Below are 12,339 nucleotides of genomic sequence, written 5' to 3' on the forward strand. Positions count from 1 at the left end.
CAGAAACCTAGCGAGCAAAAGCTTCCCTCAGAGCAGAAGAAAAGTTGTTAAAAATGCCTGCTTTTGAGCCTCTTATTGTTGCCGTTCCCAAAGAAAGCAAAGACATCTGCGAGTGTCTTACCTTGCAGCTGTTTGAAGCGTCCCTCCAGCTGGTTGTAGTTGAACGCCGCCTGGCCCGAGAAGCCGCCCCCATCCTCGTCCCCTCCGGGCCCCGGGCTGGGCATCTGCGCGGGTATCCGGCCGGGGACCACGGAAGGGGAAAGGGGCCTCTTGTAGTCCTGCGTGGGGGACAGGGGAGCCGAGAACGGAGCGCTGGCGCTCTGGAGCTCCATCGGTAACAAAGTTTGATGCCCGTTCTAGTCAAGCATCCGCGAGAAATCCACCTCCACAAAAAAATAAAAAGAACGCCAACGTCATTGAATCCAGATCAATCTAATGGCTTCAGGAGCTTTGGTCCATGCGTGAGCATCCATGTGTGCGCATGACAACAAGAGCCTTTGTTCAACTCACCCGCCACTAGCAAGAAGAATGCCGATCAACCCACCGGAAACGACATGCAAGGAGCGCCCAAAACGGAGGCGTGAAAAGACGGACAGACGGTGGCAGAGAAAGAAGGAATGGAAGGTGTTTATCCACCAGCAATACGCTCACACACTGAAAAGCTCCAGACTGAAAAGACCACAGCGGAGGCCGGGGGGCCTCAGAAAGCACAACCAATCACGGTCTGCCTTGTTTGCATAAGAGGCGGACCCGTGTGAGGAGGAAGGCAAACAGGCAGCCAGGAAAAAGAAAGAGAAAGACGTTCACACTCAAGGAACTTTTGAAAAGGAGAAATTTGAACTCTCACTTTTTCAATTCCATCTTGAATACAACATTTTTCAGACTGTTTTAAACTGTTACATTTGGAATAGGTCTTCGGCAGAAAAAAAAATCTATTTATATTCCTTCAGCTTAAATAGTTTTTTGGGGCTTCTTTACTCTGTAATCTTAAACTATAAAGCAATGTTTTATTTAGCTTCCCATGCACTATTGAATATAACTTGAAAATAATTGTAACTGTTAAATTATGTTGAAAATATGCTCATAATAAATGTGGCTTTATCTTTTTTGCTGTTTATTTGACGAACCTTTCACAATTTTTTTTTTTAGCATAACGCTTCTTATAGGTGTTGCAGTTTTCCACAACTTTTGACTCTGGTTTATTTCCTCCACCAAGGAGGAAACGTCCCATTGTTGACGCAAACAAGCGACAAACCAGCTTTCAGTGAATGATAACATTCATGATAAGAACGTTCATGATAAGAACATTCATGATAAGAACGTTCATGATAAGAACATTCATGATAAGAACGTTCAGGATCAAATTGATCCGTTGGCGGGTTGAAGGTGAAAAAGTCGACATGGGCGTGATCCCGACACCACGGCCGAGTAGAAAAAGGAAGCATGTGAGGAGCGCACGGACGGACGTTTCCTCTCAACAGCCAGCCCGAGTCCAAACATCCTGAAAAGAGTTTTCCGTGGATCTTAGTGGGGTTCGTTGACTTGTCATCTTCCTGACTGAGCTGCGTCGCTACTTCCTGTTTGATGATTTCGAATGGTGGACAATTGACTTGAACTGACGCAACTGCGGAGGCATTTTGTGCTTAGCGAGTCACGCGTCACACAGCGATGCTAATTGATTCAAGTGCGCGTTTTAGTGGCTTAGTGATTAAATGCCGCATCCACTTATGAGCGCCGCTTCCCTCCTTGGCGATGATTGACAGACGTGGTGAGGGCAAAGGTCACCTGGCAGAATGTCAACACCACCCATGTTTCTTAGCATGTTCCCTAGCGCAGCTTATAGGTATTTATATTGTTTTTAAAAAGTTGACTAAAATTGCTAAATATTTTCCAGACGCAGTTTTTCACATAGTTTGGCCGGGGGTGCGACGTATACTTAGGAGCGAATTATGTGTGAAATTATTAACACATTACATCATTTCACATGTTATTTTCACACGACACCGCAAGAGGGCACGATAGGCCTGTGGAATAATTGGAACGGCAACGAGGACTCTGACGTAAGCGATGTAGAAGATCTTCTACTTCCGGAGTTAGCGGAGTTGTTTATAAGTGACACAGAGGATGTAGATTTCATTTGATATAGTGACTTGGAGTGACACGGATGCTTTGGTAAATTTGTTAGCATGTTATTTATGCTATAAATATTTGAATAAGGCGGCTCGGTGGGGCACTGGGTAGCACGTCCGCCTCACAGTCAGGAGGGTGCGGGTTCGATTCCACCTCCGGCCCTCCCTGTGTGGAGTTTGCATGTTCTCCCCGGGCCTGCGTGGGTTTTCTCCGGGCACTCCGGTTTCCTCCCACATCCCAAAAACATGCCTGGTAGGCCGATTGAGCACTCCAAATTGTCCCTGGGTGTGAGTGCGAGTGCGGATGGTTGTTTGTCTCTGTGTGCCCTGCGATTGGCTGGCAACCGGTTCAGGGTGTCCCCCGCCTACTGCCTATTGACGGCTGGGATAGGCTCCAGCACGCCCGTGACCCCCGTGGGGACTAAGCGGTTCAGAAAATGGATGGATGGATGGATAACTCAATATGTTACGTTATCATACCAGGCACGTTCTCAGTTCGTTGATTATGTGTCGTGTACAATTATTCAGCCTGTTGTTTCCTCTATTCTATTTTTATTTTAAATTGTCTTTCAAGATGACATGTCTGTTCGTGGTGTTGAATTTTATCAAATAATTTTCCCCCAAAAATGCAACGTATACTCCAGTGCGACTTATGTATGTCTTTTTCTTCTTCATTATGCATTTTATGGCTGGTGCGACTTGTACTCCGAGCGACTTATAGTCCGGAAACTACGGTATGTACCGTAATTTCCGGGCTATAAGTTGCGTTTTTTTTCATTGTTTGGGTGGGGGGGGCGACTTATACTCAGGAGCGACTTACCGTATTTGCCGTTGTATTAGTCGACCTTTTTCGATCCAAAATCGACCGAAAAAAATCGACCTCGACTTATACACCGAGTCATAAAATTTAACTTCGTATTCATCGCTTCAAATGTGATGGTAACCAAGGCCGTTTCTCATGCATCTCATTGTGCGTGGGTGTGCGTCCGTCAGGCTCATCAAACAGTGAGAAACTGAATCATTATAAAGCGTTGGTCGCATTAACACGCATCCTCAGCAACAATTTCAAATATTCTCACCTCAATAACGGACATCGAAAGCCAGGCAGCGACAATGACTGCTAGGGGGAAGTACTGGGTATTGAGCGAATGTGCGAGTCATCGCGCGTCAAGCAACGACAATAACTACCGGTACGTAAACATTCAATCGCCATGTCTAAATGAATGTCGTTGGCACTTAGAAAATATTCGCCAAACTTGGCCAGACTTCCAGGGGAAGAGGCCGAATTTTCACTTGTTCTGGCCGACCGGAGGAACCAGCCGAGGCGGACACTTTACGGCGGTTGAGTCGTTGGCACTTAGAAAATATTCGCCAAACTTGGCCGGACTTCCAGGGGAAGAGGCCGAATTTTCACTTGTGGTGGCCGACACGGGGAACCAGCCGAGGCGGACACTTTACAGCGGTTGAGTCGTTCGCACTTTGAAAATTTTTGCCAAACTTGGCCAGACTTCCAGGGGAAGAGGCCGAATTTTCACTTGTGGTGGCCGACATGGGGAACCAGCCGAGGCGGACACTTTACGACGGTTGAGTCGTTGGCACTTAGAAAATATTCGCCAAACTTGGCCGGACTTCCAGGAGAAGAGGCCGAATTTTCACTTGTGGTACCCGACCTGGGGAACCAGCCAAGGCGGACACTTTACAGCGGTTGAGTCGTTCGCACTTTGAAAATATTTGCCAAACTTGGCCAGACTTCCAGGGGAGGAGGCCGAATTTTCACTTGTGGTGGCCGACATGGGGAACCAGCCGAGGCGGACACTTTACGGCGGTTGAGTCATTGGCACTTAGAAAATATTCGCCAAACTTGGCCAGACTTCCAGGGGAAGAGGCCGAATTTTCACTTGTTCTGGCCGACATGGGGAACCAGCCGAGGCGGACTCTTTATGGCGCAAGAGCCGTTGGCACTTAGAAAATATTCGCCAAACGCTTTTCGGAAATAGCGGCGATGAAGACGAATTTTGAACTCTATGTACCGGCAATCACTTTATAATTATAATTTGTTGTTTCTTAACTAAAAATAAACCAGTTTCTAAGAGTGTTCATTGTTGTTAGTCTCTCTCGGCGCGTAATATTACAGGGTCATGAAGTAAATAATATTTAAAATGGCGTATAGATCGCTCGCTACAAACTCGCGAATTTGAACACATTTCGTCAATAAATTTCGCATATTTCTGATTGAATTTTGAAGTTTAATATAATGCAACAATTGAGCTCGACTTATACAAAGGACATATCATAAAATCGTAAATTTCCGTCGAATTTTAGGGGGTCGACTTATACACCTAGTCGACTTATACACCGGCAAATACGGTATATGTTTTTTTTCACAAATTTTTACTTGATCATTAAGACATCACTTACTTACAAGTATAGTTGACCACTTCCCATGTTATTTTTAGTATAGTTGATCACTTCACATGCTTTTATATCTTTATCTTGAACATATTCAAAACATAGAAAATAGAGAAAACATCAAATAAAGCAATTAACACTTTAACGCACCATATCCAAGTCCACTGTCTGCTGTATGTACACTTGTTCCATTTTTGCTCCTCTTATATTTATTATTATTATTTATTATTATTTGTTTATTTATCATTTATTCAACACTCTTATTTATGCTTGTATGCATTTGTGTACTATCTCACCGAGGGATAGTGGGAACGTAATTTCAATCTCTTTGTGTGTCTTGGTATATGAAAAAAAAAAATCGACAATAAAGCAAACTTTGACTTTGATAAAACAACCAAATAAAATCAAAAAACTACACCTGAAAAAAATTATATTTTCAGACGAAACTGGATGAGGGCGCTCTAAATTTCACTGTTGGCCGTGACTCATCAACTGGGTGGGCTTAAGAAAAATGGCACCAAAAAGAAACTCATATTTTGCAGGTTACAAACTTCAAGTTGTAAAATATGCAACTGAAAACAGTAATCGAGCAGCAGAAAGAAAGTTTGGAGAACCGTGATGTACCAACGGATTACTATTTCAAGTGACGTCAGTGGCACGGCGCGGCGCGGCGGTTGTTTACATAAAGGACAAACGTACCCACGTAAGGAGTACCGGTATCATTAGCGGTGATCATTTCTAAGTGACACGGAGGACAAAGAGTTTGAAAGAATTAAGGATTTGGAGTGACATAGAAGGTTTGAAAAACTATTATGGCTTTTACGCACGCCCGGTCCTACTCTACTGAGTCGGGGGCCGGCGCTCGGCCGAGTGGCTGTCCGCAAACGGTGCATGGGGCTCGGACATGGCCATTACGTACGCCCGGTCCTATGCCATGGAGCTCTTGTGTCTGGAAGTCCACGCCGCCACACGCTTGGAAGTTTGTTTTGTTTAATAAAAAGCCGTTTACCAAACCCACGTCTATCCTTGTACTTTGTTAACGCTACAATATAGTTATATACTAGATCTGTGGAATAAAGACAAGGCTGACGTCAGGGCGCACGCGCGGCGATGTTGACAAAGGACGAGGAATTTGATCGATGGATTTAATGGATTTAAAGTGCACGGATGGTTTGATAATATTATTGGCTTATATTATAGTTATTTGAAATATAGTTTATCTATCATTATATGAGCCTGTGGAATATTTTGAAGTGCAAGCGCCCTCAGCCGCGCGCACCCATTGTTGACAAAGAACGATCGATGGATTTAATGAATTGGAGTGACACCGATGGTTTTATAAACATGTTATTCATGTAATAGTTGTCCTTAATCACTCTATATGTTACGTCAGGCCCGTTCTCAGCTCTTTGTTTGTGTTTGTCACGTTAGCATACCTATCGTTTAGCCTGTTGTTGCTATCGTTTAGCCTGTTTTTGCTCGTTCATGACTGTTTTTGGTGTGGGATTTTGTCGAATAAATTGCCCCCCAAAATGCGACTTATACTCCGGATCGACTTATATATGTTTTTTTCACTTTTTGGGGCATTTTATGGCTGGTGCGACTTATACTCCGGAGCGATTTATAGTCCGGAAAATACGGTAAGCACGATCTGTTCATTAGCTGCCTTCGCACTTACTAGATGTTAGAAATCGCCAAGCATGTGGCCAGACGTTGTTTAACCCTAACCCAAACCCATCGATCCATTCTCTATACGGCTCATCAGGGCTGCACATGCAACTTTACAACTTTGGTGAGAGCAGCTAATGCTAGCGGCTAATACTAGCCGCTAACAGTAGCGCTGACAGTTGCACATGTTCAAGTGTCGCTGCTCCTCCGAGGCTCATCAGCGCTACTTAGCTCATTACGAAACTCATCCGCACTGAAGAGGAAGAAAGAGAGTGACGGAGTGCACAGGTGAAAGGTCAGAGAGCAACGCAAACAAACAGCAGATGTTCCATGAAGTCAGTAGAATGCGTCGACCTGGCGCCGAGCGTCACGCTGCGTTTCCTGCCATCGCCCGGCTTCCTCGCGTCTCACCACCACCGAGCAACCACCATTCGTATGTGACACGAGACGAGACGAGACGAGACTCGCCAGTTCTTCTCGCCTTCAACTACTACGCCGCTCACGCACGACCACTTCTTCAGTACTCTGATTTGATTCCTATTTGGAATCCCAAATTACAAATGTATGTTTACGCCTAGCTTCACTGATATTTACGGCACACATGCATGCACACATGCACGCACGCACACAGGCATGCACGCACGCACACAGGTAATGAATGACCAAGGGAGTTAATGATCAGATGATCAGGATCATGAAGGTGTGACGTGGTTCAAAGTACGACGTGCTTCAGATAAATGCACCATTCTAAAATATTTATGCTAGCTAATGTTGTGCCTTAGATGTTGTCCATGTTCCAGCCCCCACCTCATTTATGCCCTCTTCTCAAAGTTTCTTCATTTCTTCACCCCACCCTGCCCGTTTGCAGGGGGCGTGGCCTGGCTTACCTGCGAGTGCTTTGATGCGTGAGCGTTCAAAGAGTCTGGCCGAGCTGTTCTCGTTGTCCCAGTCGTCGGCGTCCCAGCGGTTGTTGACGGCCTCGCCGTACGTCTGCTGGATCTCCATGTGCTCTAACTCGCCCGCTACTGACGTCATCGCCACTCCGAGGCCGCGTCAACGCCACTATGCCGTAGCTTCCTTGCTTCCTCGCTCGCTTCCTTCCTTGCGTCCTCAACGGCGCCGGGCCCAGACGCTGCTTTGGCAAACCTGCAGCCAAACGCACCAACGATAAACTCAATAAGGCGCTGGCCTGAGTTGCACCATTTTATTCAAAAAGGAAATACAGGGTCTGGCAAAATGATCTGACACATTTGTAGGTTTAATAAAATGCAAATGAATTAAAGAAACAAAAATTTATTTTTTTTATTTTCAAAAAGTACATATGTCATTTTGTTTTGTTTTGTTGTTTTCATTTTCATTTCGTTTTTGAATAATGTTATTTTGTTTTGTTCAGTGAGCATCGCACTTTCATTGTGGAAACGTTTATCAAGAACGAATCTGTAATTGCAACACAACGAGCATTCCATTTGCGCTTCAAACATGGTAGACATGACAGACATGATCCCGTACCTGCTCGAAACACGGTCTTGTTATGGGTTACTAACTTCAGAGCCATTGGATCAGCATTGAAACGAAAATCAATCAGCCAACCTTGTACTGCCAGAACCCCTGGAAAATGTGGCAGCGGTAAGACCAAAATAACATTATTCGAAAACAAAACGAAAATGAAATGACAAGAAACAAACAGAACGGCATTACATGTACTTTTCGGGGAAAAAAAACAAACTTTTTTTTTCTTAAATTTATTTGCATTTTATTAAACCTACAAATGTGTCAGATCATTTTGCCGGACCCTATACATTCAGCCATTCATTATATGAAACGTGTGACCCTTATTTAGTTTATTTGAAATATAATATATTCAATAAATAAATGAAATAAATTTCAACTGAAGTAATTCTTCAACTACAACCGAATTCAGTGTGCACAATAAATGTTAGGAAGTGAAATGACCGTTTTACACTGCCATGTGACAAAAAAATTGCAGAGACGAATGAGCCAAGTGCACCCCCATTTGGCCACGGCGCGCTACGACGCACTGTTGGGCAACACTCACTGAAGAGGGAAAAAAGGGACATTGCGACTGTTTTCATAGTCGCAATGTCCTTTTTGGGGGTGGGGGCGTGTGAGTGACGACACGTCCTTGGCAAAGAAAAAGACACCAAAGAGATGTGGCATTTTGTTCAGTCAGACCCAGCAAAATTGGTTTGTCCCTTATGGAAATGTTGTCAAAGTCAAACGGCATATGTCTTGAAGCCGCAGGCCGAAGTGCCTTTTCCCTTGCCTAAAGCAACTCTCAGGAAGCGAGGACAACATCCATACTCAGCCAAGGCTGCAATCACTGGCCAATTTGCTATATGCCACAGGCCCACAGATTGGACTCCCATGACAAGGGCAGATTTATATGTGCACTTCAATGTTGGGCCACCAGGGAGCACCCCAAAACAAAGGGCAGAATTATTTGAACGTGGCCTCGACTGAGAGGGGAGCCTCTGATATCGAATAGTCGAGAAACAGTGCATCGAGCGACTCATGTTTTATTTGGACAAAAGTGGGTCAGCACAAACCTCAAGTCGCAACAGGACACAGCAGAGTCCAAGTAGACTACGGCACCATGACTATAAGAGCAGCTTCTTGACAATGCTGAAACGGAATATTTTACTCTCAGCATCTTGGGTGTTTGCAGCACGAACGATACCGCACGCTTTCTTGAAACGCTCCCATAGTAAAGAGCACATGTGCAACATTTGAACCAACCCCCCGACCTATTCATCCACCCATACATCCGTACCATCTGTATCTGTACCGCTTGCCTCCAGTTAGCTCGGAAGCTCGCTGAGTCGGTATCTTTTGGACTCTTTGCAGCAGATCAGGTTGAACATCTTTGAATCAGGTGTCAGCACAGGCGGACGTTCAATTGAGGACAGCGAAGCGAGCTGAAAGTCATCCTGCAGCTCGTCCTCCTTTAGCTCTTCCTCCAGCAGAGGCATTAAGTATGCCGCCGCATCCATCCAAAGCCTGAACTGGAAGCAGCAAGTGGAACAGCTGCTCACAGCCTCGACCGGACAACCCCTTCAAATGACCCGCGAGCTACGAGAGCCGCCTGGAAAGACAAGCTTGGAAAATGGGAGTGCTTGCTATCCCAATAGGTTTTTGGTCTGGAGTGCTTGCTATCCAAATAGGTTTTTGGTCTGGAGTAGCTGCCCAGCCATCAAGTGTGAAAGCAAATGCGCACGGCCATGTTTGGTGAGTCCGCAAGTTCTACAAATGTGTCTGTTGAGGATTCCTCCCTAAGCCCGCAGACTTGCTCTCACATCAGCACTATTAGATTAGCAGAGAGGGTCCAGCGCTAATGCAGTTAGCCATTGCTATGGTTACGCTGATCAATCCATTGATCGCACAGTCGGGCGGCACTGCGATCGAACTCGTGGCGTACACTAAAAGCACCAAAGATTTACGACGAGATGAAAGCACCCTTTCATTTTTAATGACATCAACATTATGAGCCAGGGCCTAAGTATCGTCAAAACAAGAGCCGATGTATGCATTAGCAGCAAACGCGCTCCTTTGCCTTCCCTTTCCTGGACTTGACGAGGCGTCTGGGGACACGCTGCCGGGATGGGAGAAAGGCGAGTCTTCAAAGAGACATGGCGAATACGAACAGGAAGTGATCAGCAACTGGCGCTGGCACGCACACAGCTCACAACAGCTCACAATAGAAGTTGCAATTAGCATTAGGTAAGAGCGATAGAGCAAGATAAATGTCAATTATTACTGATGACTGACAAGAATCACAATTTTAAACTAAGTCAAGATGACATCATTATCCTCAGTTGGCACGTGACTTGGGGGTTAATAGCGAGCAAGCATAAAAAACTAAACAAAAGAAGTTTGGGCAATAATCAAACCTGTGCTAGCACTCATGCTTGATGCTAATCTATATTTCAGAAGCTCTTTTCCTAATGTGTCGTCCGCTCACGTTAGCATGCACATACAATTGTGAACCCATCACGCACACTCTGACTGAGGGGACGCTACCCTACCAGCAAGATTGCCATCCGTATATTTTCAAATGTGCACAGCGTGCTCGAAAAGTTCCGAGGGCTGCACGATTCGGCAATTCCACTCAAATCTCACATTTGCAAAAAGCACTCGAGGGGGTTGGAAAAGTCTCAGTCAAACTCAGATAAAGGTTTTGAATTGGGATTAGGGTCCAAAACAAACTACGGCCCGCGGGCCACATCTGGCCCATGGGGCCGTTTAATCCGGCCCCCCAACCCTGAATAAATTGTCATTTTTTTGGGTCATTTTGCCTGCAATGACTACGTTTGCCCAGTAGATGGGGAACCACTCGTCTGCACATTTACTACCGGAAGCCGTGTCAGAAAGCTCGGTGCACACTCACAAGTGCGCGTACGTACTCAGTAGTTCGGACACGAAGCACTCGCGCTCCATTTCTATCAGTGCCGAATTTAGAGTGTGGGGTGTGACGTCAGCATTCTTGTAATTCGCGCGCTGAGCTTTCAGATACAGTTTTACGCTAAAGCCACCCACAAACCTTACCCTGGAATCCTTCCATTAAAATGAGTGGCCCAAGGAAAAGCAAGGTGGACAATGAGTGCCGAGTGTTTAAAAAAGAGTGGACAATTTGGCTCAACCGACGCGACGTGACCTTCAGCCACATGAACATCAACATCAACCCATCACAGATCTAGGTAAACGGACCAACACCTCGGATCTCTCCCATGAATTGCCACAACAAATTTTACTCCAGACTATGACGCACTAGCAAAAAAAGGGAGACCAACAACACTGTTCCCACTGAAAATAAAAGGGAGGCTCTCAAGTTTGTTGTAAAAAAAAATGCATTTTGAATATGATTTGTACAAATAGCAGGGATTGAAACTAGCGACCATTCTCATTTTCAAACAATGCAGGATGCTCAAGGACATTAGTCACCTGTTTGCGACTAATCTTAACCTGTAAAGTTCTTAAGACTTACTTTAAGGAAGTGTTTCCCGTTTCCTCACCTCTGTCACCAGGTGTTTGTGAGTTAAAACTCTGCTCTGATTTTCAGATACCCCTCACCGTGTTGCTGTTTTGATTACTTTATTTGAATGTATTCTTTCACCGATTCTTCAAGATGATATATTTGGTCGGAATGTTTGCCGTTTTATGTGATTTTGCCTCATAAGATAAACACCTTTCATTAATCTGACCTGCAGGCGCTCAAGTGATGGAGACTGTTATTCATAATAACAGTGTCGTATTTTATGAGAATCACTGACAGCAGTTTTTGGATGATTTTTTTTTTTTTTAATGCTGCTAATAAATGCATTTGTTTTCAAAAAGCTTTTTTTGAATATCCATGCTTTACTACCTACTAAAGGCCAAAACCTTTTATGCAATGACCTTTACATGTCATTTATTTTACTTCACACAAACACTACATCCATCTGCTCCTGGTTCGGCCCCCCAGTCCAAATTTAGAACCCAATTCGGCCCGCAAGTCAAAAAGTCTGCCCACCCCTGGTCTAAGAGCAGGTTAGGTTTTCAAAGCAAACACAAGGCTTCAAATGAAGGTCAAGTCTGCGTTAAGGCTTCAAGTCATACGTCAGAGCCTTCTTTTTTTTTTTGTGATCCCGTCACTCTGAATAATCATTTAAGTCCATGAAAGTAATGGCTCCACCACTCTACCGGGTGGGAGAATGAAAAAGCAGACAAAGTCCTGTCAGTCCCCAAAGCGGCTGCCGGCCCTACTGAACGGTCGCAGTGTGCGCAAACAGACGGCTCCATTGTGCCAACTCGAGAAGTTCCGTAAAGCAGACGCACGACTTTGCCGTTCGGCTTCACAAGGACGACAGACAACATTGCTATCGTCATGGCAACACCTGCGTAAACATGAAGCAGATCCACTAACTGTGTGAGCATGACGTCTCATGGCGAGAATGAAGGAGGCTGAATGGAATTGATTGGCAGCCCTTTTCTTGGGAGAGCAACCAGATATTTTGCCTTTGCCCGCCTACTGCCATCAAATGACAAGCTGCGACAGGACACTACAGACAGATCGGCCGAATCTTGTCAAATCAAGCTGTCACACACACGAGCATGACTTTGGTCAAAAAACAGCAGA

At 45.1% G+C, this 12,339-nt stretch overlaps 1 protein-coding gene across 5 annotated transcripts in view; it reads right to left on the bottom strand.

Annotated features, from left to right (window-relative positions):
- Positions 1 to 12,339, bottom strand: part of sptbn1 (spectrin, beta, non-erythrocytic 1) — a 53,605-nt gene that overhangs the window by 35,254 nt on the left and 6,012 nt on the right. For 2 of the 5 annotated variants that reach the window (XM_088385694.1, XM_088385692.1), the window contains exons 1-2: positions 511 to 674; positions 122 to 383 (exon numbers count right to left, since the gene is read on the bottom strand). In XM_088385694.1, coding sequence (XP_088241820.1) covers positions 122 to 332 — 211 coding nt within the window. In that variant the 5' untranslated portion in view covers positions 333 to 383; positions 511 to 674. Of the gene's footprint in view, positions 1 to 121; positions 384 to 510; positions 675 to 7,093; positions 7,353 to 12,339 lie in introns of those variants that run through there. The other 3 variants (XM_088385695.1, XM_088385697.1, XM_088385693.1) reach the window with 2 other exon arrangements.

The sequence above is a fragment of the Syngnathus floridae genome, chromosome 9 (assembly GCF_059516105.1).
Source record: "Syngnathus floridae isolate MCC-2025c chromosome 9, RoL_Sflo_1.0, whole genome shotgun sequence".
Lineage (NCBI taxonomy): Eukaryota > Metazoa > Chordata > Actinopteri > Syngnathiformes > Syngnathidae > Syngnathus > Syngnathus floridae.